We start from the raw sequence: 27,920 nt of genomic DNA, 5'->3' as shown, positions 1-27,920 counted from the left end.
CGTCGTCGTCGTCGTAAGGCGAACGCAACCGCGATCCATGCCGCTGGCCATGTTTACCATGATAAAAGAGCTGCATGGTTATGCATGTGGTTCTGTTCCTCTAGTTATGGTGCTCCGCTTGGCGATCCTTCACGGCGGGCCGTCGAAGTTCTGCTATGATGCCACGAGTTTCGGAATCATTTTGGATAAAAGAAATTCAGATCCTCTCTCAATTTACCGCGCGTTTTCTCATGTCGAAAATCTACGCTCGATCGTTTTGGCTTTCTGCCATTGTAAAAAAAAAATTCAGTCCTGTTGTTGATGTTAAATTGTATCACAATATTGTCAAAGTTGCCAGGGGTTTAAATCAACTCAATTTAAATTACAAATGATTGTCATTTTTGTTGGAAGTGGGCGTGAAAAAACAAGTTGATCCGCCTGGATGAGGGTGAAATTTTGATTGCCGTACAGTCAAACACTATTTGTTGATAAAATGGAATGAACCAATCATTGAGAGAGATCTGCGGGATGAGGAATAGACCACTTAATTTCAACGTCATTTCAGTGTAATTCCAAAGCAAACCTTGTCAATCTTTGTCACATTATAACTCGTTATGTCTTCGCCGTAGCAAGTATAACTGATCTCCAGAGCTGCCACGAAGCTGAAGGGAAGACTGTAAAAGGACAAACACAACAGCCGATCGACGTGAACTAGTAAGTCAAATTGTTTAAATCTGTAGATTGTGTCCCCTCGACGTTCAAGTTTCTCAGCCGTATTATTAAGTTCAACTCATTTAAGGTAAAGTTGCTAATTCTGGGAAAGGGTTGTAAGTTTCTGTTTTGTGGGGGATGCTGGAAGCTGTCGTTAGTCATTGAGCTGTAGGGCGAAATTCCAACACATAACCGTAGCTCATTGCAAAAAAAAAACGACATAGAGGTTTTTTGTTTCTATCTAGTTAAGTTCGTTTCAACTGACGAGAAGGTACCGGCGTGTGAAAGATAATATATTTATTGTTAAGCAAAATCTTAACATACCAAAATGTCATTTTTTTAATTCGGAAATTGGCTAGCTGCTTCAAACAAACAGCAGTTTATTTCTCGAGACTGGTGAATCAGTGTAAGTTATGCTAACTGGCACAACATCAGAACGTGTTTGTCATAAAACTAAACCCTAAGAATAACCTATAAGTTGACCACTTTTGTCCAGTTGTCTGGTTTTGGTTTTTTTTTTGTAGTTTTTCTTTAGATATCATCTGCTATACATGCTATGCTTGATTCGAAAATGTGGCCATTAAGTTATTTAGTTGCCAAATGATTTTGCTGGATGCAGTGCTAGAATGGGGCACGGCATTCCTTTGTGCAAAAAACCGGGCAAGAATTAAGTAGCGCATGTAACTTGTTTGTTTTCAACTCCTTTGGGCATTAAAGTTATGACTTGGTCGTCATCCAAAATAAACTTCGCCGAAATTTATGACGAATAACGATGCATAGCTTTCAACATTTTTGACAAGTTACTAGGTCGAAGAAAACGAAGGTTGTTAACAAATTACATGGCTTCTCGGGTGAATGATTTGAAAGGCTTTTCGTTGAAAACGCCAATGACTTTGTGGAGGATTTTATTTACGCTAGATCATTTATGTCATCCTTGCTTGCAGAATTATGCAAGGTGTTTGTTAAATGTTGTAGGTCAAATTGGGTCGAAAAATTCCTTTCACGTTAACTAATTTGTTTCCGACCTACATTAATCTGTTTCAAGCTGCTGAAGATAAAAATCTCATTATAATCACAATAAACAGTTTGAATTAATTCATCAAAAACGTGTTTTTAATCGTTCGAAATCTGTAATTTTCTTCTGTCGAGAAATTTTTCAATCAGTTAATAACATTTTGTCAACAAATCAGTTATTAATTATTGAAGTTCCTGCTTTGTGTGCTTATAACAGTTCGCTGATTTTGCTCTAGATCTGTATATGATGCTTGAATGATTTAGCACTAAGTACTTTAGCACCTGATACATGCACCGACGAAATATTGCTCTTTAGCTCTTCCAGCAACAAATGATAAATCTTAACCGTGTGCTACAAACAAATTCAGTTGAATGCGATAATTAACTGCTAATAAGGCAACAATACGGTGACAACAGTCAAAAGGAAGCAATGCCGGCATTATAAAAACCGAACGGTTTAAATTTAATTTTTATTTAATGATTCGCTTTGGTAATCGTTCTCTCAAGGGTCGTATGTTTTACGTGTTTGCACCCCTGTTTACACTAACCGCCCCTTATTTCAATAAACGCCCCCATGCAAATTCCGATAGACGTATTTTCATTACACGCTCAATCTTGCAATGTCAGTGCTGAGTTTCAAACAACAAAAGTTTACGGTTTGTATGTGAGCACTTTGAGATGCGCGTTTTGTTTTTTTGTTTTTTTTTTTAACATTAATTAAAATGAATAAGCAACTGTTTGTCCATGGAACGGTTGTTAATTAAACGGCCGTCAGAGAAAAACCAAAGTAATCACTCTAGCCAATCACAAAGCACACAGGCAATCCAGTGAACCAATCAAAACTCAATGTAACTATGGACAGGTAGTCGACGCGAAGCGTGGGAAAAATCATGCGAGCGGGGCACTGTTGGTGTTGGTTTGACTCAGTTTTGATTGAATAACGTGACGTGGGTTTTTTAGCCAATCGCTTGACATGGTAGTACAAAACCAAAGCAAAGTGAAAATCGCTCGACAATCGCCCTTTCTGAGTTACACATAAAGGGAGCTGTTAATTTCAAATTATCGTGACAACTTTACTTAGCAAATTTAGATATTTCATTGAAAAGTTGCTGATTGAAGTAAACCCTGAATCTAAAAATCTCTTAAATGTTCAGTAATGATTCTTGCAAATTCAGTGAAAACAGTTGAATTGTTTGCTCAGTTAAATATAGTCGCTTACCCTTGGAAAATCAAGTCACTAAATTTACGCAGCGATTATTAAATTTCCTTTTTGGTAAACACTATTGGAGTGGTCAATTTATTTCCCCTTAAAGGATTAGGATTTTTAATGAATGAGTTCAAATTGTTTAATGTGATTATCATTCGATCACTTCAGGTTGAAACAGATTAACATGAAAACAATTTGTCTTACAAGATATTTTTAACGGCCGTGCGTCATGTAAAATGCGGGACTTAATCCCAGGCAAACAGAGCGGCCCTTCAAAAGGTTTCCGGCAAAGATTCGGCTTTCGGAGGCCTGCAGATATACCGAAGTAAAGACGCACCATGTCGTAAACGGAGACATTTCATTACCCGGTAAAATATTTGTCGCTTTGTCGTCATCATTAGTGTTTCAATTCGTTAAAAATGTCACAAAGCTATATGGCTATCACACTTCAGGGTGATAAAAGAATTTTAAAGTAATGCTAATTATTTGCGTTCATAGTGCTTAAAATTAAATTATAAAACAACCAACACCAAAATAAACGAGGCGGTTACTTCGTGCGCGAATGAATTCTTGCTTTTTGTAGTTAACATATTTTCGTAAATAATAATAAATAATCACGTTCTCAGAATATGTCAAACTCATGTCATCAAATCTATTGCTGGAGCAATTAACTTATTCCGGATCACGCCGAAAAACTGTTAATTGGACCGTCATGTTGTTACTGCCGGCTCTGCATGTAAAGTATAACTGATGTGACAAAACTCTATCACTACATATCAACTAACTCTGTTACTACATATTAGAAATACTTGTACCACAGGTATTTCTGATATGTAGTAAGAGAGTTCCCAAAATTACCCCTCCGACTACAAGTTCCCCCTCTCCCCCCTCCCCCCGCCACCAATTCTCCGGAATATATGACAATGGCTGACGCTGAACTCCGAAGAGCCATACAGCACTTCAATAAACAACTTTCTACTGTATGGTTAGTTTTTTAGTTTAGTTTGTTACTGTACAATATGTTCACATTCGTGGAGCCAACACTTTTTGAAACAAACAAGCTGACCAAAACGATTGTTATCCAGATTTTCAATACTCATGATCAAGGATTACAAGTTCCTAAAAACAACTGTGCAGAGTGTTCGTTTAAGTTAACTTGAGTTGAATAATAGCACTTGATTATAAAAAGAAACTCTAAAAAGACCTAATACGAAAAGGTAAAAAAGAAAGACTCTTCGCCTTTTCGCGTGGAATTGTTAATTTTGAGTCAAAACCTTGAGTGAACTTAGAACAAGGGAAATTTGTGAAAAACGCGAAAATGTTGAAATACTGCCTAACACTGCAGAAACCAATATTGTTTTATAGCTGTTGCTGTTGCTATTGTTGTTCTTGTTGTTGTTTACAGAAATTGATGTTCAAGGATTCAAGCATGAAGAAGCTCATTCTGTTGGTGGGATTCGCACTGTTTTTTCAGGTTGTGAAAGGTAACTTAACGTCGAGTTTCACGAGTGTAGAAAATGTTTTACATTCTGAAATCTGAAAATTCCACTCAAACGGTTTTGGTTTTGGTTTTGGTTTTGGCAAGGGTCTGGATGGACTTAAACTGACAGCTGAGAATTGGTTAGAATTTTAACAAGTTAACTAGTGAACAAACCAGAGAGACGATTAATTTAATGGTTGGATGGAAAGAGTTTATAGAAACACTTTCCGATTCTGTGGTTTCCTCAGATACTTAATTCAGACAAAAACGAAAACCCATACTCATTTTCATGCTAAAACAATTCGAGATCTATTCCCGACTTCACAGCAGGGCACAAAAATATTACAGCTTATAAAGGAAGTGCTGGACTGTGTAGGGTAGGGGCGTTTGCAGTCACAGTTTAGAAGTATCGTCTTGGACTCCGGATCGAAAGGTCGGGCTTCGACCTCTTCAGGGCCTGAGGTTATTGGGTAGTGTTCTTAGGCAAGACACTTTACCATCACAGTGCCTCTCTCCACCCAGGTGTTTAAATGAGAATCACACTTAACCTTAAGCTTTTCTTACTTGCAGGCGCGAACCACTCTAGTCTTGTGGGACCTATTGGCAAAGTCACTTGTCACAACAATCACACGGTCGATATAGCCATCACCAACGTAGATGATCTTGCGAGGTGGACTGAAACTGAGTGGCGATTACAAAACAATGCCTCGTGCCAGCCAACATTTCAGAACAATAGGACGGTAAACTACGATGGTCTTCCCCTACCGCACTGTGCTTGGTCTTCAGAACAGCTTGGAGATGGCATCCAATACATCCTTAAAATCAGCCCAGAAAAGAGCAACCCCGGTGGTACAGGCCAGCTGTATGTGTACGATCACCTGTATTATGTGTCGTGTAAATATGGTAATCAGAACAAGACAGTGGCAAACTTTATGCCGGTCAAGAACCGTCAAGACAACGACTCAAGTATGTAACATAAAAACAGTAGGAATGGATCAAATTTCTATTGGATAAGTGCGTGTGTGGGGGTGGGGGAGGGGAGAAAGGGAGAAGGGTCTTCCCCTACCGGACTGTGCTTTTTCTTCACAACAGCTTCCTAACAGCGTCAAATACATCCTTAAAATCAGCGCAAAAAAGGGTGACCCTAGTGGTACAGGCCAGCTGTATGTGTATGATCACCTGTACTATGTGTCGTGTGAATATGGCAATCAGAACAAGACAGTGGCAAGCTTTGTGCCGGTCAAGAACCGTCAAGACAACGACTCAAGTATGTGATATAAAACAGTACGTTCCTTGATAAGTGGGTGTGTTTGGGGATGGAGGTCAGGGAGTAAGGAGAGGAAAGGGAAGCTAAGCATGCACTTAATAGGCTCTGTTAAAAGTGTTTTAAGGGCAACAACTTCAACTGGTTACACAATATACATAAATTCCACGTAAATCCTTACTGTCTTGTGGATGTACACGGAATTCTTTCGTCAAGGGCGCAGCTTTAAGAAAATTCTCTTATGTTTGATAATAAATGTTGTGTCCATGTCGCAGTACTCAGGATTTAAATTAAAAAAAACAACATTTGATACTGATAGGATGGGAAAGTAGGAATCTGCCCGGGGGATGTGAGGATTTCTCCACTCCCCCCCCCCCCGTCTCCTCCCCGAGCTAGCTTTACACCGGGGGACGTTGCCACGTGACCTTGACAGGTATAGAATAAGTCGTCATGGGAAATAACTCACAAAAAGAGATTAGAAAGGTTGCCCATTTTATAGACTGTTCACAGCCCTCTATTTTGTCGTATTTATTCGATCGTTGAACGCGCGGATAGAATCGCGAGAGAACTGGACGCCAGCACAAAACGGAAGACTTGGCCGGGCCGTTTTTTTAGGGTAAATTTTTATGTTGTGTTTTGAGGAGGAGTTGCTCGATACAATACAGCTTCGATACAATACCAACTAGCAAATAATCAATAAAGGTCAGGTGACCATCGTCAATCCTGGACTTCATCTTTGTATCTATATATTTAACAATTAGATTATGAGCTCGAGATTTCTATCGCGTGATAATTGACGAGGGCGCAGCCCGAGTCAACTATCACGCATAGAAATCGAAAGCGAATATCTAATCGTTTTGGTATAAATCTAAGTCGTTCAAAAGTCTAACTAAATCTTGTTCACAGACACTTCGAAAACGCAAGAAAAGCGGCCGTTAGTTCGTTAGGAATAGATAGTGAGTGAATGACATTCCTGATAGAACGCTAGTAAATTTATACTAATAACCTATATACTCCGAGTAATGCTCCTCTGTGAATCAGATTGCGATGTTAGCAATAGTTAGTCACTTTTTTATATCAACATAATGTTATCTACATGTATCTTTCAGGCAGTGCATTCTTCACCTTTAAACTTGAAGCTTTCTACTACTCTAATTTTACTGGTGAGGTCCCTAACCCAGTTGAGCTGGACAAGACTTTGTATTTCAAGGCGACGGTAGAGACTAAAAGCGCAGCACCTAACCTTGATCTTTTTCCTGTACACTGTTGGTCATCAAAGAGCGCCGAACCAAACTCAGACCAAGGCAAAATAACTCTGATAAAAAACGGGTAAGTACATATATCCACTCTGTTTTGTCATAATCCAGGACACAGACTATAAGAATAGTTTATCTTAGCATGAAGTGACCTAGTTCCCAGGCTCTCTCTTCTTCTTGCCTTCGCGAAGTCAGGTCTTGGAAACGAGGTTGCGCGTCAAGTGGTGTGCCGGCTTTAACATTGGTCCATCAAAGCCTCCTCTTTTTGTGCTGCGGAATGCACCTCACCCCAAGAGGAAACAAGAATACCACACTGGGCGGACCTCTCTTTCTCCCTCATTCAACGCTATGTTCTCTTTTGACTTCCCCCTTTTCCCAGCTTCCTTCTGAAAGTACTGTGACGCATAAAAGACACTAACTATAAAGCAGAGCCCTATTTTGCAACACTGCTCTTTGGCTATTATATCAAGGAATCTTTGTTCAACTTAAAGAAAAAAGTCAGTCGAAAACCATTTTGCTACGTTTGTCTTGTTAACACGTCCACATTTCTGATGGCCAGTTAATGGTCCCCATAACGCGTTAAGTCTAATGTAACCCTCTTTGTTTCTTTACAAACCAGCTGCGGTAACAAGAATGTGAGTGAAGACAAGTCCGAATCCTTGTCGTATGTTTGCGCCAATGACAGTGTAGCCGAGACATTCTCCATACGGACCTTCAGGTACTATGGTGCTGAGAAAGGCGATGCGGTTTACTTCCACTGTGATCTCAGAGTTTGCCTGGCAGATGTCGATAATTTAGCGTGTCAGTGCCCTACTGATGCTAAATGTGACCCTAACGGGAGAAAAAGGCGTTCACTTGCTGATGAAGTCGATCAAACTAAGGTGTACCATACGTCAACAGGTCCTTTTATTTTTAAGGACGACGAGGAAGAAGAGGAAGAAGAAGAGGGTATGTAGAATTCGCTTTTGTCAATTAATTAATTAAACTTGTTTTCTTACATGTATTGGACAGTCCAGATTAACTAGATTTCAACACGCGCATTTTCGAGTTGCTTTTCCCCTCTGTTTCAAAACGGGTCTGGGTGCACAAGCCTTCACATGGAAATGAGTTGCAAGACAATGAACGTGTAGGAAAACTTCATTTCCATATGAAAGGTTGTGCTAGGTTTGACTAGCAAGACTAGTTTTGAAAAAGAAGTAACAGCAACTCATTTCCTTCGCACGCAATCGAGAAACAACGAGTGAAGATATGTTGTTAGATCGCGGGAAATAGGTTCTGGAATTGACGTCACTAGTCCCATTCCCCCCGATTGTGGCCTCACTCGGACTTGAACCCAAATGGCGTCTTTTTTGGCGGGATTTTCCGAAGATTTAACCAAATTAAAAACAATTTTCGAATTTGTATTCTGGATAATACGAAAAAATAATTTAGATAGAAAAACTTTTAGGGGTTAGGTGCACTTTAAATAAAAAGAAGTTTATTTCAATCCATTTTGCTGTTATCGAGTGAAATTTCTTACCAAGTTTTGTTTATAGAAAATAACAGTTATTTAGGGACCAAAAGGAGAAAAGTTACTGAATAGAACTAGCATCAAGGCAGGGCAGTCAACCGCGATGACGATCCTTCGAATCTGGCAAAAGTCAAATTTCGTTTGCAACCACCACTTTCAGGGATTTTTTTCTTAACTTTTATCGCTACTTCCAGCTACTTTCGGACGGCCACTAGCCTTTGGGGGACTACAGATTCAACGATTTTATCAAAGTATATAAAGCTGATACAGCACTTCCACTCTTTTATTTAAAGTTAAGCTCTGAATACAGCACAGTAAAAAGAGAATCAAATATCCAGTTTAGGACCAAGGCCTCGCCGGCAACGACGATTAGGCCGTTCTGCCGTTCTGGGGACGAGAATGTGTAAATCACCGTGACAGTTTTTGTATGACTTAATGAGGCACTCGTTTCCCTTCAAGCGAATGATTGATCTTAGAAGTTCTTCTACCAAGAAATAATAACCGATGATTAATTTCCATCACTTGGAAATGAGAACATTACAATGTCTTTCTCTCTTCTTTGTTTCAGGTGGTGAACCCCAGTCCTTTCCGACCAATTTAGCGGTAACTGTGACGGTCAGCGGTGTTGCTGCCTTAGCCATTATCTGTGCAACCGCTTACCTTGTTGTGCGCAGCTGCAGCAAGCGCAGGCAACGTGGAGATTTGAACGTGGCTACCTAAACTCCAGATTCCGGGGGGGGGGAGCTACCATATGACAAGGTCGGGGATGCTCGCCGTCTCGCTTAGGGATATAAATCAAGGATTCTGATCTCCCTTAGGGTGTTCATGATGAAACGCGCTAATAATTCTTAGCTTTCAAAGTATCTTTTAGGGTGCACTCAAGAAAATAGGGATAAAAAAACGCTGTTAGTTCCATTTTTTGGCTCGATTTCCGCCACTCTCACGAGTCTGGTCTACTAGTGCGGGTTCCTTTTCTGAACAGTGGCTGGTAACCGAGCCTATTCCATTTTAAGTGGTATCTTTTAGGGGTCAAATAAAGCCCGAACCACGCCCAGTTTGGTCTCCTTTAGGGGGATCTAAAATTCAAATTTTCCGACGAGCATCCTCAACCTTTTCATATGGGAGTTCCTCAGAGCTCCAGATTAAAATCCCCGGCCATTTACAAGAGCTCTACAGACTATAGCACTAGCGGAACACACTCGACATATATTTCATTTTAATTTTTGTTTGCTATACCTTTTTAAAAGCAGTAAAGAAACGGCTTTAATGAAGAAAGTTTACTGCATGGCGAGACAGAATCGTGATCTATACTGATCTATAAAGTTAATTTTGGATATTGCGTTAGACCACAAAGCAGTTCCTATTTTAGTCAGGAAGTTCGACGTCGGTGAAACATTCATCACCCCAAAATCAAGAGACATAGAATACTAGCTGATCGACTTCATGTTAATTGGACGAAGTGTCTTGTTTCAAATTTGGAATAAACCTTAATAACTAAAGTAGGGAGGAGATCAGCGGACAAGTGCGTCAAAATATTTTGAGGAAAGAATCAGTACAGACTGTATCGCAGTTTTGTGCTGTGATTGCATTGAAGGACGGTTAAATCAATTAACTTTGCAGTTTCTCTGAACTGACCCAGATAAACCTCAACTGTAATGGTACTTGACTGTCGATTTTTTAGCATTGTTTCCTCCGTTTTTGACAACATTTTAATTCGTAAACGTTATTTTAGTACTACTTTAAACATTCTAGATAATACTGATTATATTTGATATTGTATATTCCTCTTTAATTTTATATGCCTATCTGGCGATTTTGCGCGCGAGTGCTTTTGTTACAATTCTTTCCTCGCGCGTGAAATCCCTCCTGCTGGTTTTTAGTTTTTAAAATACATAACGAGAGATGGAAATAGTTTAAAAACAACATAAGAAATACAGGCCATTAAGATTATCGTCTCTTAAGGCCCTCTATAAACAATCCCCGAATCTGATTTTAAGCTGCTTTTTGTACTTGTTTTTTCGTGTGTTCTAAATAAAAATTTTATAACTGAGACATTTTTCTGGCGACCCTCAAATGGTATTTTCTAAGGAAGCGGATATTGCCTGATGGGATATGAGGGGAAAACGCGAAGCGCGATAGACGATCGAGTGCTAGATTCCGTCCACGAAAAGTGCACGCGAGGAAACCCACGCGAAGCAAAGGCCGAGAGAAAACTGGTGATGAGGAAACTGCCTGCACAGATACTATGGAGTTTTTTATGCAGTGCTAGATTTCATTGACACCGTTTAACAGCCAATTAGAAAGAGAGTCAGAGAATAAGACAGGCTATTGATTATAACGACACAAACTGCGTCAGTGCTTATCATCAGTAAACCGTTATCCTTGCTGGGACAAGTGCACACAGGACTTACAAAGCGAGGAAAGACAACAAAACAAAGACCAGTGCAGCCAAAGTACGTCAGTAAGGTAAAACATTTGTGTTAGCTGCGTACTTTATAGTTTTTTCCTCGGAGATATATATTTTGAGATTGCAGGTCTCAGTGTGAATGCTAATTAACTATTGTAGGTGTTTCAAGTAGAGGCTTTCGAGTGTCCCTGGGGCAATCTCGAGTTCTTAAACAGTCATGTATACCGGCCACTTGTACTGATATCCGACATGCTCTTCTAACCAAATCAGTCAGCTCATTCCTTTTCCCACTGATCTCATTTTTGTCTTCCCTAAAACTTCTGCTTACAGCCTGCTGTCATGGTTGTAACAACATACAAATAAAATGAACCCCGGCGCGTAGACGGGAAAGGATAAAAAACAAATTAGCTGAACCTGACGAAGTCCAACACGGTAGAATTTCAACGTGCATTTGTCCGTATTATCTGTGATGCGAAAAAGCATTCTTTTGCAATAATGTGAACACCGGAACTAAGTTTGGTTATGTGTCTTTCCTGAGATGCTGTAACGCTAAAACTTTCCTCTGCTAACATTTTACGTAGTAGCTTACTGCTGATGCTGAACTGAAAGTATACAGGAAATCGGAAGTTGAAATAACATTTGCTGTTACGACAGTATAATTATAATTCACGAATTTCCCTATTTTGCCCTTGTTGATTCTTACGATCTCACTGTTTGTTGCAATTTTCTACACTTCATTTGAATCTGATCTGGAAAATGTCAAGTGTGCACTGTACATAAAAGGCACAATATCACACCACTTATAGACAAGCCAAACATATTTTTTTTTTACCTTCGACTAAAGAAATCTGTAAAAGCAGCTGACTTCATGTACGGCAGAAGTACCATCAGATGTTATCCTTTTTCGTAAACTGTATAATTCAGGGCTAATAACTGGCATATTATGGCACGGAATACTGGGTCCTCACTTTTCTTTTACTGTACACTGCAGAAACATTACGTCTCCAACTAAGGGCAAATCCTCCGCACCATATCTGCCACTGAACGAGTCAAAACAATAACGACACCTTGTGTAGTTCTACCTGAGCTTTTCAGGAACATAGGTATGTACTGAGAAAAACCTAATCACAAAGCTAAGGACAAACCTCACGGTTTTTCACTTTTCATCTCGGACCTTCCAAGCGAATTTCCGTCTATTGTTCGTTTGTGAAGACTTTTTAAATTTCGTCTGTGTCGTCATTTGGTCGTCATCTGGACCCGCGCGTGTAATCACGCGCGGTCGATGCGCGCCTGCTGTCCGACGCGCTGTCCTTATAGTCTGCGCGTACTCAGGTCGCCTAAGCTCCATATTAGGAAGTTGATTTTCATTGGTTCGGAATAATCGACAGTGGATCAAGGTAACTCGATTTGAGGTTAGAAGTTGCAAACGAATTTTTCGGCTTTCCCGGCCCTACCAAGTTTTTCAAGCAACCGTCAGTAAAATCGAACATTGTCCGCCTTTAAACCCTATACAGGCATCATGCGTCTAAAAAGGACAATTATCAATACAAATTGCCTCTACAACACGTATACACTCAGCTCAGTGATTGCTAGGGAGACCATGCACAACGGCAACGTGGCCGTCACCAAACGAAAGGTTCAATGAGCTGAACAATGGCTAAGCACGTGCGTTGTAAATATTTGACATATTTGAGTATTTCTTTGCTGTCCTCTGTAAAACAAACATGCAACGTGAAATAATCAAGTTCTGCGTGGCATGGGGAGGGCAAACCACGACGGCTAATTTTTCGTATTTCCCGTTCAGAAATTCTAAGGAGTGAAAAGCAAGAAATGAAACGAGAAACAGAAAAAGAATAGTATGCACTATTTGTTTAAGACCATAAAAAATTGTAGCTCAGGCTGTGCCAAAGTCTTTCTTAATCTTTTTGACCATCAGCGACCCTGGAAATGTTCTTAAGGTGGACGTGACCGGAAGTAAACTATGCCATTTTAACAATTATTTCACGTTTCGTTGTAAATTCCATTGCCTTGTAAACACTGCCAGGCCAATATCTCTATAAGGGTGTTGTGTTCCCAATGGTTTCAGAATAAACACCAGGTACGTTACAGATTTGTTTTGTAAGCGATCTCTGACAGTAAGCGCCCGTTTACGTTTCACTCTGAAAACACATCAGATGTTTTCCGTCCACACGACGCCGGAGAAATTTAAAAAAAACGCAACGATCACCGGTTATCTTGGTTGTGTGTTCAGTTGGGGAAAACGCGGATAGGGAAATCAGATGATAATCGTAGCGCCATCGTTTTCGAAAAGCTCTGTTTTCAAAATTTTTACCGTCCACACGAAAACGAAAAGCTGGCGTTTTCAAATTCCTCCTGTTTGAAGAGTGTTTTCGAAAAGCTCCGTTTTCGTGCCGGATTAGTGTGGACGGTAGGCCTAACCGTAGAAATAAAGCTGCGTTTTAAAATTTCTCCGGCGTAGTGTGGACGCTGTTTAGTTCATCCTATGATAAGCAATTAGCAATTCTATGTTTTTTCTTCCAAAAAATACCCTTCAGTTTATCTCAGCCTCGCCAGGATTCTGAAAATTCTGAAAAATCGTATGCTCAATGCTCAATGGTTCTTACAAAAAAACTATAATAATAACCACCCTCATTAGAAACTCTTACATTTCACCTTTTATTTACTTTAAATTTCGTAGTAATTGATGTTAATTCGAGCATTGTATTAAAGCGTATCAGTAACATATAATTAGGAAAAACAGAACAGATTGATTTCAATTAACCCATAAAACAACATGTAACAATTATCCCTAAACTGTCACAGAAAAACAAAAGAAAACAACACCATTAGTGTCTGATAGTATCCTATTGTGTATTTACCTATTTTACGGGTTAAGGGTAAAATCATTCTTAGGTAAACAGACAGGCACTAACTAACTTTGTACAGCTACTAAATAAATTCACGTCACGAGATTGCACGTGCCATTAAGCACCTCCTTCCTTTAGAGGAATACGTTATGCACGGCATACCTCGAAAACTCTGGGTTTTTTTTTTTCAAAATTGTCATCTGTAAATCGTCTTTTGCTTCCTCGGCAATAATCATCTTTGATTATTTACTTTGCTGTTTTGCCACCTTAGAGAAACATTATTTTGACTTTTCCCTCAATTTGAAAGCAACTTTGCACTCCAAAAAAATATAATATCCTAGACGAAGTGTCTCCTTAAATATTGTTAACTGCAAGCAAAAGCAAAGTTACTGTTGTTTATAAGAACTTCCTGAGATTCCCGTAGGTTTTTATTATGTCAGTATACAAATGTTTCTAGTCTTTTCGTTGAACAGATCCTGCCACTCAAAGAGCGGGCATAAGCTTCTTATCCTAACTGATATCACGGAATTCCAACTTCCTTCAAGCACGTACACATCTTGTCACGTAATAGTGAAGTTAAGCAAACCACGACGGCAACGGCAACGAGAACGCCACCAAACAAAAGGTTTAATGAGTAGAACAATGGCTGTGCACGTGCGTTATAAATCTTTGTACATTTCTTGGCCGTCCTCTGCACAACAACAACGTGAGAAGACCAAGTTCTGCGTATTTTGGAGAACGCGAACGACGACGGCTTATTTTTCGTATTTTCATTTGGATTAAACGCTGGCGTTACGTATTTAGCCTGAACAAGTTTTAAGACCAATAAGCGCACTGAACAGATCTAGACAATTGCAAAACTCGAAGGTAAAATATAAATTCATTTTTTACTAGGCGTTGTCCTCGGGGTCGCCGCTGTCATTGCTCAAGCTCTCTAATAATTTTATGTTGCTTCACAAGATGTCAATTTCGTTCCACGTTGGTGTCCATTTCTTGGAATTTGAAGGGTTTTACATTATCGAGAAGGTTTATTCAGAATTCTTAGGAGTATAAATACCGCCAGATGTCCCATGATATTCATCTCAAAATTTTCAAACCAAGTTTCTGTTCCTTGCTTAACACATATCCATCCTTTCTACTTAAAAGCCGATCGCTTCCCTCAGGCAGTTTACAAATGTACACTTCACAAAAGACTGTGACTAAATTATGCGCAAAACTACCGTATTCGAAATAAATTCCATTGATTAAATTTGCATGTGGATATAACAATGTTAAACCCCCGACACGGGATGGAAATATTTAGGGATCAATTTCATTTAATTTCACCCCAGCAGTAGTATGCAAGAGTGTGGGGTGCTCTCTTTAAAAGAGGTAACAAGCGTCCTGTTACTTTTATATAGTTGAAGAGTACAAATATTAACTAACTTGACGCTGCACAGATCACACTGTGTGTACGCTACCATCCTGCGAAGAGGTGTGTGAAGATGTCCTGCGAATCTGTGGGGGAGAGAGCTCCATCTGGGTCTGGAAAGGGCCAGTTCTTTCTCTGTCTCCGTCGATAAAACCGTCCTGGTCGTCCCTGAAAGTGAGTCTACCTTCTAAGGCATTCGGAAGGTCGGTATTCGTGAGCAGAAATCCATCGGTTTGCCGCTTTCCATGAACAATATGGTAATATATAAACAGCAGTAGATTTATAAACAGGATACCGCACAAGGATGCGAGGACTGCATTCACGTTGGAAACCTCGCAGTTGGTGGAGTCAAACTCGACAGAATCGCACTGCGAGCTTCCTTTGTTTGATAAGCGAAGGAACAGTGATATCAAAGCTGGCCCGGCGAATCGACCGAGAGCTTCGGCGAAGTTGAAGAACCCGAGGAACAGTCCTCGACGATTGCGAGCCTGATCGCTAAAATCGGTGATTTTCTGCGAGAAATAAACGCCGACACCGGTGAAGAAAGATGCACCGCCGGAAGTCGCGAGCGCCACGGCTCCAAAATAGAAGCCATTCCTCAAGCGTTCATCGGTGATTTTGTAGTCGAGAAGCATCACAAATCCCCATACGTTAGCAATTAGTCCAAGAATAGAGAACATGGCCGGAGAAACTTTTCGATGAATTGTACCTCGTATCAGAACTCCAGCGAAGACGAACGCGATGCCACCGGAAATATACACCTTCCACAAGTCTCTCTGTGCTGACACGAGTCGGTATTGTCCGAACGCGAGGGTAAATAAGTCGCTTATGATACCCCAGAAACACGCCGTTCCGAAAAACATCGATAGCGTTAGCACTGTAGTGTGAGCTATCAGTCCTTTGGCTTCTTTGTAGTCAAATTTCATGGCCATATGAGGCGCCATTGGGTTTTTGAAGCAGTATTTCACCAGTGGCAACATTATCACAATAACATTGGCAGTCGCCAGCCAAGCCGGTGTTGTGTACATATTGAACACTTTACCCGTGGTCATCGAAACGTTGTTCTCGATATTACCCGCTAGTGGCGGAACAAGAAAAATGCCGATTATAGGTCCTCCTAAAAGACCAACTGCTTGGGCAAGCTTGAAGCTAGCAACGGATTTTCCACGAGTTTCTCTTGGAGTTGTGTTTGTCAAGTAGATTAGTGCGAGAGTAACCGAGCCGGCACTAAGCCCTGCTATGAAACGCCCGATGAAAATCATGATGAGCGACTGCGAAAGAACAGACAGGCCGTATAACACATTTCCCGTAACGTTAACAGCCAATGCCAGCATTACGGCGAATTTTAAGCCTCGCAAATCGGAAATGTAGCCCAGCAAGGGCGAAACGACCGCTTGGGCGAGTGCGTAACTTCCGAACATGAAGCCATAATAAGTGGTGCTTCCACCGAGCGAATACCAAAGTTCTTGAACTGACAAAAGCACTATAGAATAGTTCACAGCCATTGTGAAGCCAAAGTAATGGATGGCAACGGTAGACAAAAGGCTTTTAGTCGACATGTTGAAACCTGCGTATCAAACAGGCCCGTTAACAACTACAATGATAAAATCCGCTTTCAACAATATGAGTAGTTCCTGTTTTCAGTGGATGGCGCGAGTAGGCTGGGAGCAAGGTCACGCTTGGACACGTGGCGTGTTAGTCTCGTTGACCCTCAAAGATAGCCTTGAGTGCTTTCAATTCTGAGTAATACCTTGTCTTTTGTATGATAATGCAGTTATTGCTCATAATTTTGTATGTTAGCTTATGTTGTAGCTGTGACATTCTTTCTCTGAAACAGCGCCAAGTTGGCTGTCCAAATCATACAATATGCCTAGATTGCGTCACACTGTATTGCACATTTATTATATTACACAACTTCACAATTCAGCATTTAATACATTTTACGCAGACTTAAACAAGCTTCCATCAATTTCTTGCGAGTTCTTTGTATAAGTGAAAAGTATTTTTTATACATATATCGAACTAAAACATTTAAAGGTTGATGTTGAAAATTTTAAGAACACTCCACGCAGAGGGCGTAAGAATAAACCCCGTCTATCCGTCCATTTCATAATACGGCCACTGCACCGTATCATGGTAACGCTTTATTATTGGCAGATCGAGGGTTACTCTGGGATTGAAGTGAAGGAGACGTAAAAGAACTTTCTGCGGTGGCCGAAATTTTTTGTTATATTTTTGCTCTTTCATTGTACTGAATCATTTTTTTAAGCTGTTGTGTTTTGAGGTTAACACAACAGACGATATTGTCTGGTCTCCCGGTGATGTTCTTTATGGGTATTTGGGGACTTTGAACGCGTTAAGGAATTTGGGGTCTAGTCTATTTATCGCAAGGGTGTTTTTCAAGATGTTCGTTTGATGATGCGGTGGTCCTCGGCGGCCCGGCGTGGAGAAGGTGGGGACGGGGGTGGCCTTATAACTCACGGCACCTTTCAGTTCCGGCTCGAATCATTTCAGTCCATCAGTCAAGTCTATCGCTGGGACAGTCAGCCATTCAGTCAGCCTTAAGACTAGTCAGTCAGTTAACCAGCCAGTCAGTCACACAGTCTTTCAGTCAGTCACTCACTCACAGGAAAAATCCCGTGTGACTTGTCACACAATCCTTCCTTTGGGTGGTTAATGTTGATTCGAGAAAAGACTGCGTGACATGTTAAAAGAAAAAAAAAACATCGCCCGATCCCAGTGCATGTTACTCTGATTGGAATCAGAACTCCGATGTACACACTAATGCTACTAGAATGCCTGCATACACGTACGTGTCCTACCCAAAAAGCGTTAAGTTGAAAAATATCAAAAATAAACACTGATCTTCATTTTACACTCTCTAAGATCTTGGTCCATAGTTTACAGTAAACATTGCAGTAGACCTTCTAATTCTAGATTTAGCCATTTTCCCTCTCATCTTCCCAAGAAAAACGGGCTCAGCTTAGCAGGATCCAGGAAATATTTTAGAGTCATCTTAGTTTGTTCCGAGATAAATCGAGTGACCGCGTTGAACTGGTCCTAGCTGTCAGATTTGTTTACATTGACAATTACATAATGTTTCAAATCAATCAACTCGCCGAACTACGTGCAGACATTTCGTTAAACATTGTTCCATCTGCCCATAAAGGAAATGTAGAAAGTCACGCCAGTTATATTTTGGATGCTTGGATGTTAACAACCACAAAAGCGTTCTCTAACTTTGGTAAGTAAAAGCTTGCAAACGTTTCGGTTAAACTAGTAAGAGAAATGTTTTAATGCAATTTGGTTCGGCAGTCTAATTGCCACAGTAAAGCTTGAAGTGCATGGATTTTATAGATTTAGAAATCTAAATTGCGTGCCACAGTAAAATACAGCTGAGTAAGTGAAAGCTGCGTGCTTTTTGAAATTAAATTTTCGACTACACGTCCATGTATACGAAAAATGCACAACAGATGAACGCGTTCCTACAAGTAGTAGAAACTTGTGTTTACTAACTGGGAGTACGTATTTAGCGATCAAAGACCACAACCAGTTAGTTGATTAAGACAATTAAGTATCATAAAATGTTGTTTATTTTGATACATGGTGCAAAAAGAAAAACTTGTGGAGAGTAGTTTCGGCCGTGCAACATGAACCCTTAGAAGTCATTCTCCACGTAAAACGTGTTCGCGCGCATGTATTTCCAGCGTCGTTACCTAGCATGAAATCTTCACGTTTTAATTATTTTCTGCGTAAAAGACAATTTTGGTTGGCCCACTGTTCTGTAAACTGTAGTCTATATAACATAGTTTGACCTGGGGTTGGGGTATTCCTTTTATTAACAGTCCCTGTATTAGGGAATATTCAAGTTGTTTTCAGGGGTTTATAATATAAGTTTCAGTTGAGTGACCACATGTTTATTCGAGTACGGTATAATTATTAGGACCCAAGCAAAACTGGAAAATCTGCGGCCCGTGTCTGTTTCAATCTGTTTGGTGCAACCATCTGGTTACTTTCCAGGGATAAAATGAATCTAAACCAATGCCTGGTACATAAGGGTCTTGATTTACAAGAGAGTTCTACCTCGCTGACTCCCCACCCCCACTCTGTAAATTATTTAACATTACCCCGTAGATCAAAACACTGTCTCGTACAAAACTGATATATCGTTTTATAATTTTTAAACTACCTGCAAACAATGTTGCTTTGGTAAAGGAACTGTAAAGGTTTTCACATCTTAGTTGATCATAAAATGATCTCAAAGCTTAGAAGCATTATTTCTACACAGCAAATCAGCCTTTTTCACTTATCAGCGGCTTTTTAAATCTCTTAATCCATTAACCTTCTATTGTTGTGCCCTTGATTGTGTGCTGCAGATACCATTGTTCAAAGAGAGATGATATATTTAAGTGATTTGGGTTACACTAAGGTCAAGATTGCTGCTATTTTAGGTTCCCATTTGGGACTGTTAATCTTCAGTAATAACAGAGCTCTACGGTCGCCAATGGGACTGAATTTTTTTCACTTGCGACTAACTTTCCATGCTTTTCACTGATTGAAATACTTTTGCTGGCAACTAAATCTGAAAACTTAGGGGTCAGCTGGCCCCAAGGTTTTTTCCTGAAAGTCAAGCCCTGAATAACCGCTCTTTATAAGACAAACAAAACATGTTTCACATCTGGTGGACAAATGATCTTGGATTTTTGAAACCGCACTTCACACTACCCTCCTTGGAGTTCCTTAATACTAGGCCATAGTGCCGGCCATTTTCTTTATATTTTCTTTTCATCAGGTAAATATTTTCCCTCATTTTGGGTAGACTGTAGATCATGACTATAACTGAAAAATGACATTGAAAAAATGTACATACTTGACTTCACAGTTGCTTACTGGTAATTTATTTTCCAGGAAAGTAATGGGAGAGGAATTATTAGGATTTGTTGTCTTTTTCTAGTACAATGAAACCCTTATTGTTAACTGACTGTTCTGTGTTCTGCACAGGTAGACTGTGCAGCCAAAAGGCAAACATTGTTGGAGAATGTCACCTTAATCATTCAGTCTGTTGATAAACATGGCTCGGCATTCAGCAGTACTAGTGACGTCAACAGCAGTGTAAATAGAATCCTGGGAGGGGGAGGGGCTCCCAAGCTAAAGGTTTGACGATATGAATTTGAATTAGACTTACAAATAAGACCAATCTCAGTATGACTTGTCAGGAGAGGATTCCCACATGAAAATGTCAGGGATGCTCATTGTCTCACTTAGGGGTGTAAATCATAGATTTTGGTCTCACTTAGAGTGTGCAGGACAAAAAGCCATTATTTTTAGCCACATTTAAGGCATATTTAAGAATCGCACTTGAAGAAACAATGAAAACCACTGTCATGCCAGCTTTATCTTTTAGTGGTCAAATAAAGCTTGAGCCATTGCCCAGATTGGTCTCCTTTAGGGTTTAATTCCAAATTTTCAAAGAGCATCGCCAACCTTATCACATGGGATCCCCCACCGCCCTCTAGGAATGACTAAAGCCTTCTTTGACCACCAAAAGATTCCATCTAGCCTCCTTGGCTTCGTGCTGCGAATACCCTGCTAATACAAAATCTGGAACTTACACCCCTTAGTGAGATGACTTGCATTCCAACCCTTTCACACAGGAATCCCATACCCTCAGATGAAATGTGACCAATTGGGTGCTTGTTTCATTTGCAGTGTAATATCGCTGTGGAATATTGTCAAGGATTTAAAGAAGCTCTTATTCAATGGATACACAAGAAAAGCCAAACGTTGCAGTCACTCCATGTGAGGTATGAGGTGTTTCTACAGGGGTTCTAGGGTTGAAGAACACAGACTGAAACCCTTTAGTAAAGGTTTTTGAAACAATTTTGACAACATTAATGGCTCCAATGTATCAACTGTTTGACTCAAATAATTATTGTCAATAAAGACAGCACACTAGGGTTGCCGGTCCAGGAGTTTGTCGACTTTTGCCAACTGGCTCATAGCTGCCGGAGCTTATCCCACTTTCTGTAGGATAAAGCGGCTAAGAGTTTTTCTACTCCCCCTGGATGGGATGCTAGTCCATCGCAGATCACTCCCCTGCAATTTCTTAGGTTTCCCCAACAATTCACCGGTACCCATTTATATTCCTGGATGGAGAGAGGTGCTGTGAGAGTTAGGTGTCTTCAGCCCAAGAACACAATGCAGTGTCCCCGGCCAGGGCTGGAACCCAGACCCCTCGATCCGGAGACGAGCACACTAATCATGAGGCCACCGCGTCTCCACTAGGCCACTTGACAACACTATAATAATATTAAGAAATATTTTCTCGTGAAATGCAGAGGTTCATCTCCTTACCTACTAATACTTAACCATTGGAAATCTGGCGAATTTATATGGTAAAATAACCGTGCAGCACTTTTCAACTAAGAGACAATGTTTCGTTGGCATATGAAAATGTTCTGGACATTAATGCTCTGTGGTTCAAACATTAAAATGTGGGTAATTTCCCACTTTGCAATTTTAAATATAACTTAAATGTGTCTGTTTTCAGTGTGGCTCTTCTTCAATGGCCTGTAACCAGTTAAGGTAAGACACTTTCTTGACTAATTTCTTCAAACTCTTGACACTTCAGCACCTATCATTTTCATACTACCCACCCTCACATGTTCATCATCATCACCATTATCATAATTATCGTCATCATCTTCACCACCCTCACCCTGTATGTGTGCCTGATGTGAAGTTTTTTCAACCTCCCAGATTAGAAAATGAGGAATTAAGAGATAAACTACAAAAGTTACTAGAGAAGTCTGAGGGCACCATGACTGGTAACAACAAAGATGAACTCACTTCACTGGGAGAGGAGAAAATAGAGAATGACAAAGAAATTAAAGAAATGCCAGTGACTGAAAAGAAGGAAAGAAATCTGGAATTAACCCAAGAGCAAGTCAAGAGGTAATTTAGAAAATCATCATCATCACCAGTCTTTATAGCGCCAATTACTGTGCATGTGGCCCCCCCAAAAAAGATAAAAGCACAAGCTAATTTTCAGATTAAAGTTCTGTAAAACAAGCAAAAAAGACCAAAAGCTTACCTTGCCAAGTTAGAAGCTTTCTGAGTTATTTCAAGTGGCCTCTAGATTAACACTTGTTTAAATATTAACTGTAGTTTTGGAAGAAATGTGGTTTCAATGTTAATATTGTGGTTGCATTGGATTTAATTTCAGACTTAAAGCAGATTATGACGATGTAGTGAAGAAAAATCAAGAGCTTGAGAACAGAATCCTTCAGTTGGTAATTAATATATTTTCCAGTGATCTGTTACTGAGACATACATGAATTTAAATATGTTAAAATGTGCTAGCTAATGGTATGGAGAAAATAGGTACTGATCACTCTGTAGAAAGTAAAGATTAAATCAGTTCATATGCAATTTAGTATATTGCGACAGAATCAGAAATGAGCTGCGTGTTTCAATACCGGTAAGTGTTGAAAGTTACAAATTTATCTAGAATTACTTTGGTCTTTCTATCATTGATTTAAAATGCTCAGGTGCCTGCTACCCAACCAATCAGATGTAAACCAATCATTTGTCGGTCCCACACAATTTCCTCAGTGTACTTCAGGCACCTATGTGAAGTATATCTGTAAGGTCCATTGAGGAACAGACGTTTTATCTACATGACTCTACTTGTCGTGTCAACAGGCTGCCGAGCTTGCATCAGAGAAATCCCGCTTTGAAGAAACAGTAGGAGCCATGTCAGAACAGTTAATGGACTTTGTTGAGAAAATGAACAAGTTGGAGAAAGAATCTGTGAGTCCACATTGTGCAGTCAAATAAATCTAAGAGGAATGGTCCAGGGCCATGGCCATCTTTCTGTGGAAGAATATATTAGGCACACAAAGGGCTGAAATCCCTATTCTTTTCTAAGAAAGGAAAAGCCTAGATGCTCACCCACCCACCCCCACCCTTTTTTGGGGGCATGTTGAAGGAGAGTAAAGTCTGTATGGGGTCAAGCGGTCCATCACGCCAGAGCTTCTTCCAGTTTCTGTGGCATTAAACTCCTGCCTGGATGGAACGTTAGTCCATTGTAGGGTTACTGCCCAGCATTAACTTCACTAATACCCATTTATACAACTGAGTAGAGAGAAACACTGTGAGGGTAAAGTGCCCTTTTGGGGGCAGGAGAAGGTCCATTACAGTATCAGTTTATGATATTGGGGTAATTAGTGACATCACCGGGGCTTATGGCAATTGATTAACTTTCTTGTAACTAGATGTAACTTGATTTTTGTTGTTAACTGATTGTAGATGAAGAATAAAAAGGACTGTTCCCTGGTTGTTCAACTTTTGAAATGTAACCAGTCCCTAGACAGAAAGTTTGTGTCTCAGAAAATGGATATGGTAAGTAACACATTTTTTTTCAGTTGAAAATGATTTTAACCAGTCAGTGACACATCAGTACATAGTATCAAAAAAGATTTCTGAGTTCTCCCCAGAAGACCATGGGCTCCTGGTACTTACATCATAGGGGACCAACTGAAAGCCCCTTTAAGACACTCAGTGGTGAGATGACTACTACTGGGGTACACAAGACTGTGGGAACTAGTGCATTAATAAAACTAGGTTCAAATGTGACAAATATCTGGGATACTGCTAGGATCAATTCTGTTGACAAGTGGGGATGTGTGGAAAGACATAAGAACCTTGTGGCTTCCTTCTTTACTGTACAAACTTGACAAAACAAATGACTCTTGAGAGTTCTGTTGCAGGCTTGATTTTGATTGGTTTTAAAACAATGAAAATAAGTGGAAGTAAAAACACCAGTGACTTGATTCAGCCATGTGCTTGCCTGATAGTCTGATATTTTCTGTCTTCCAGTCAGAACTTTCCAAGGTCGCCTGTTTCCTAAATTCTGGTCAGTTGTAACAAAGACTCTGGGTACAAGGTTTTATGAAATAAATTAAGTTTTTCTTTTTTCTAACCTGTAGTTGCCATCAGAACTGAAGGACAAGTTGACAATAGAGCTTGACCTTAAACAAGAGCAAGAGCCTCTCAGTCATCATCCAGCATGGAGCAAAAAACTTTGGAGGACAAAGAGCACGGGATCAGATGGGAATGCAAAAACCGACACACAGAGAAACCCTTTTCACTCATATACAATAAATGAATGATGGACTGTACCCATGCACCTCCCTCCCCGCAGCCCCCCAATGTCACCTTCCAGTGTATCCTGTTAAAACGGACTGGTACTGTGCAGTTAAGCTAATGGGATATTGATGAAGCTTTCAATTGCATAAAACATGTCTAAAAACTCTCGTCAGTCTTGCTTGTAATTAGCTAAGTGGTCAACTGAACCTTCCACCCATTGGAATTTTTAAGCCTGTTATGTTTGTATATTGCCATAATTTATGGAAATATTTGTTTCGTTTAGTTTATTAGTGGCATGCCCGAGAACTAGCTTAGGACTGTAACTCAGCACATTGGTCACTATAAACATAATTTTTAACAGTCTGAACATTTCACTGACGGTTTCACATTTAACATTTTTAAAATGAAATCAGTGCTGTGAACAGTGTAGAGGAATTTAAAGCTACTGTCTACCTCTGCGACCCACGACTAGAACCGGCTAGTGTTGTAGAAGTTTACTAACAAGATGTTATTGAAGCTGTCAAGAAACATGTTCAAAAAATATAATCAGTAGTGTTAAGGCAGTATATGAAAAATCAAGGCTGTCAGAGGTAATGAAGATTACTTTTTTAGTTTCTTGTCGTAATTATAATCAGAATTTCAGTTTGTTATTTGATCAATCAGCTGAGGATGGAAAAATAAGAGAAGAAATGGGTAGATATGAGGGAACATCATATAAACATTGATATTATGAAGATTGAACCAAATAATTGGAGATTTATCTAACTGTGTGTTTGTGTTTGTGCAGAATTTTCGTTCTGGATCACTCTCTTGTTTATTATAAAAACAAACCAATAGCTAGTTTCAAAGATAGTAAACTTGATATTTTGACTAAATCCTTTCTCAGGTGTTGCAAAATCAACTATATTTTATGAAAGTGCGTCCAACAACTGGAAAACGAGTGTTAATAACATAATTAATCAGAATATTTTTATAAAACTATATTATTATTTGATTGAAAGAAGACTGAGAAAAAATTGTGATATTTTTTATCTGTTGTACAAAAGAAAATAAGCTCATTGTTTTTATAAAAGTTAAATTAATAAGAAAGGGATTTCGTGAAGTTTGCGTTGTGGAAAAGCACAGACGTTTTTGAGCCACGGACGTCAACCGAAAGTCGAAACTTCTCCTCTTCGACGCGTATTACTCCCTTTTCGTTGAAAATGTCAAGTTGTAAATGCTAGAATGAGAACTTTGTAACTCAGTGGCCGGGCATGAGAACGTACTAAGAGCAAGAGCATAAACTTCCGGTTGACGTCCGTGGCTCAAAAACGTCTGTGCTTAAGCTCTCTATTTTTCTTTGAAAAGATGTAGGCTAAAAAATTGACTGTTTTTCCGAGTGTGAAAATTGTGTGTTGAATAAGCTTAACTTACTAAATATCCATGACAAGGAGAATAAAAAGTAAGTCTTATAAGCTTTAAAATACGTCTAATATTGCTGATGATTTTGAAGTGTGTAATTCTACTGAGAGTGTACTGAGTGACAGTTGTTTTGACATTTCGCTCACTTTTGGTCACCTGTATTAAAGTTTGCACGGTTTGTCAAGTCTCTCCTGCGGTTCAACGTCCACTGGAAAATAACTGAGTACTGACTTGGGCAATTGTTGCGTCTTATCATGTCTATCATGCTTATCAAAATTTGATAATATAAGAAAATTTCACCGCGCCGTTTTTGAACTATTTCCGAGTTGCCTAGTTCCGGCTTTCTCCCAGGCCTTCACGGTCAATTGATTTAGGTGACGTGTATCGGTGACATTTCCCAGACGAATGGCCTCAGACCACGTGAACCAAAAACGATTATCGATGCCTAGGAACAGGTGAATGTCAACTGTTTCCCGCTGACATGTAGCTGACACAAACTGGAAACGAGAGGAAATGACAAGGGCTGGACTTATGCAAACCATGCGAGAGCGACTCGCAGTTGCTGATTGGTTGAGCTATTAAATGGCCCGTGTGTTTTTTGAACGCCACCCACGAGTGAACTCACTGTAGCGCTTCTCCAACGGGAGATGCTGAAAAGATGCAGTCGTTTGTCGTGATATCAAAGGGAGCAAACAATCTTGTTGGATAGGACGAAAAATGTAGTAAGTAAATAAAGGAATGACAAGAATGAATAGTTTACCTTTGTCTCCTGTTGTCATCTCTTACGCGACCTAACAGGGAAACCGTCATCTACATGGCCTGCTAAACCTCGTATACCTAGCCGGGCCTTTTCGCGCTGTGAAAAAACGTTTCTGGTTTATATATAATTTGACAAACTTGAAGGGATAAAGCAGACGGTCCTAGCCCGTCTGAAATAGGAAAATAAATTTAAAAAAGACAAACATGTTGCCTTTTCTCGACGCGTCTTTTGCTTTGTGGCGGTAGTTTGCAGCTGAGGGAAACTTGTTGCCCTCAGTCAAGGTATATTTAATATGTGCAGCTCCAAGGATTATTATTCTTGATCACTGAAATATAAATATGTATTCCACTGCCTATGGCCTAGAATTGAGTCTGTGACTTAAGTTAATATTTTTTCTCCATTTAGTAACCGTGTTGAGATTTGAAGCCCCTCTCAAAGTTTTACGCAAACAAGAAACCATTTCTGGTCAATAAGCCGATGTCTTGTGTGAGTTCCGGGCCCCTTCCACACTACCACCGGAGGAATTTGAAAACGGAGGTTTCACTCTGCGGAAAACGCATGAAATGTTTCCCATCCACACTACGCCGGAGAAATTTAAAAACGCAACATTCCACCAGTCATTTTGGATTTTCGTTTAAGGCCGGAAAACTCGGGAAATCACATGATTATCGTGGCGCCATCGTTTACCAAAAGCTGCGTTTTCAAAATGTTTTCCGTCCACACGTAAACGAAAAGCCAGCGTTTTCAAATTTCTCCAGTTTGATTTAGCGTTTTCGAAAAGCTCCGTTTTCTTGACGGATTAGCGTGGACGGTAGGCCTAACCGTAGAAATAAAGCTGCGTTTTCAAATTCCTCGGGCGTAGTGTGGAGCTGCCTCGGATTTCTGAAAAAGGTATCTTTTCCGCGTGCTGGGTCGTGAAACAGAGTATCAAAAGTCACAGATTTAGCAGGCTGTTCACCCCCACAATATCTATGAAATCCGTTCCAAATGACTGCTTTTAAACCGATTTATTAAGCAACTATCCAATGTAATTCGCTCTCTGTTAAAATTGCTGCAAAGTAACGGACTTTTTAAAGTCCCTATTAAAATAGGGATCGATTGTTACACAGTTTACTTGCGAGTCCGGTGAATACAAAAAATATTAACAGTTTTATTCACTGCAAGTCGGCTTATTAGTTTTTAACTAAGCGTCTTATTTACAGCTTCATGGTTAGGTTGTAAAAATGAAAACAGGTTACAGAACACACAGTAGAAAGTCGCATCCTTTAGTATACTTCATAAAAAACTATACAGCTTCCTCTCTTTATAAAAAGCACAGGTTGCTCATCATTAACTTAAGAGGTCAGCTTGAACTCGCATTTAAGATAAACACGCTTTTGGCAGCCCTGAGGGCTTCTCTTCAACAGTTCAGTTATTTCAGCAACAAAGTCGGCCAAGCCGTCCAGGTTTACTTGAAATAAGTCATAATCAGTTCACCTTTATATAAAACCAAGCACAGCGCTG

General features: G+C 39.9%; 3 protein-coding genes across 4 annotated transcripts; 2 read left to right on the top strand and 1 right to left on the bottom strand.

The window, feature by feature from the left end:
* The first annotated feature begins 4,123 nt into the window (after nt 1-4,123).
* On the top strand, nt 4,124-10,147 carry LOC145484070 (uncharacterized). Its single transcript, XM_081462680.1, has 5 exons — nt 4,124-4,395; nt 4,962-5,357; nt 6,765-6,984; nt 7,531-7,859; nt 8,990-10,147. Exons 1-5 carry the CDS (start codon nt 4,230-4,232, stop codon nt 9,139-9,141), a joined length of 1,263 nt encoding a protein of 420 aa, XP_081318806.1. The 5' UTR covers nt 4,124-4,229; the 3' UTR covers nt 9,142-10,147.
* Nucleotides 10,148-11,529: 1,382 nt separating this feature from the next.
* On the bottom strand, nt 11,530-18,133 carry LOC145484081 (major facilitator superfamily domain-containing protein 8-like). The gene has a single exon (XM_081462693.1). It carries the CDS (start codon nt 16,663-16,665, stop codon nt 15,136-15,138), a length of 1,530 nt encoding a protein of 509 aa, XP_081318819.1. The 5' UTR covers nt 16,666-18,133; the 3' UTR covers nt 11,530-15,135.
* Nucleotides 18,134-18,210: 77 nt separating this feature from the next.
* Nucleotides 18,211-27,405, top strand: LOC145484093 (tight junction-associated protein 1-like). 2 transcript variants are annotated; one of them, XM_081462707.1, is made up of 8 exons: nt 18,211-18,350; nt 20,816-20,910; nt 21,657-21,691; nt 21,866-22,060; nt 22,332-22,398; nt 22,811-22,918; nt 23,417-23,509; nt 24,097-27,404. In XM_081462707.1, the coding sequence occupies exons 2-8, from the start codon at nt 20,866-20,868 to the stop codon at nt 24,277-24,279; spliced, it is 726 nt and encodes a 241-aa protein (XP_081318833.1). In that variant the 5' UTR covers nt 18,211-18,350; nt 20,816-20,865; the 3' UTR covers nt 24,280-27,404. The 2 variants fall into 2 exon arrangements, with proteins under 2 accessions (XP_081318833.1, XP_081318834.1); XM_081462708.1 differs by lacking the exon at nt 18,211-18,350 and having other exon boundaries at nt 20,239-20,910; nt 24,097-27,405.
* The last annotated feature ends 515 nt before the right edge of the window (nt 27,406-27,920 follow it).

Source organism: Orbicella franksi, chromosome 4, assembly GCF_964199315.1.
Source record: "Orbicella franksi chromosome 4, jaOrbFran1.1, whole genome shotgun sequence".
NCBI classification, from domain to species: domain Eukaryota; kingdom Metazoa; phylum Cnidaria; class Anthozoa; order Scleractinia; family Merulinidae; genus Orbicella; species Orbicella franksi.
This window is presented reverse-complemented; position numbering and strand designations above follow the sequence as displayed.

Excerpts from the sequence above, each read along its gene's own strand:
- LOC145484070 (XM_081462680.1), top strand. The coding sequence starts at position 4,230 with ATGTTGAAATACTGCCTAACACTGCAGAAACCAATATTGTTTTATAGC. Across the intron at positions 5,358-6,764 it reads CCGTCAAGACAACGACTCAA|GCAGTGCATTCTTCACCTTT; the intron begins GTATGTAACATA and ends TGTATCTTTCAG. Across the intron at positions 6,985-7,530 it reads ATAACTCTGATAAAAAACGG|CTGCGGTAACAAGAATGTGA; the intron begins GTAAGTACATAT and ends TTTACAAACCAG.
- LOC145484081 (XM_081462693.1), bottom strand. The coding sequence starts at position 16,665 with ATGTCGACTAAAAGCCTTTTGTCTACCGTTGCCATCCATTACTTTGGC.
- LOC145484093 (XM_081462708.1), top strand. The coding sequence starts at position 20,866 with ATGGATACACAAGAAAAGCCAAACGTTGCAGTCACTCCATGTGAG. Across the intron at positions 21,692-21,865 it reads ATGGCCTGTAACCAGTTAAG|ATTAGAAAATGAGGAATTAA; the intron begins GTAAGACACTTT and ends TCAACCTCCCAG. Across the intron at positions 22,919-23,416 it reads ACAAGTTGGAGAAAGAATCT|ATGAAGAATAAAAAGGACTG; the intron begins GTGAGTCCACAT and ends AACTGATTGTAG.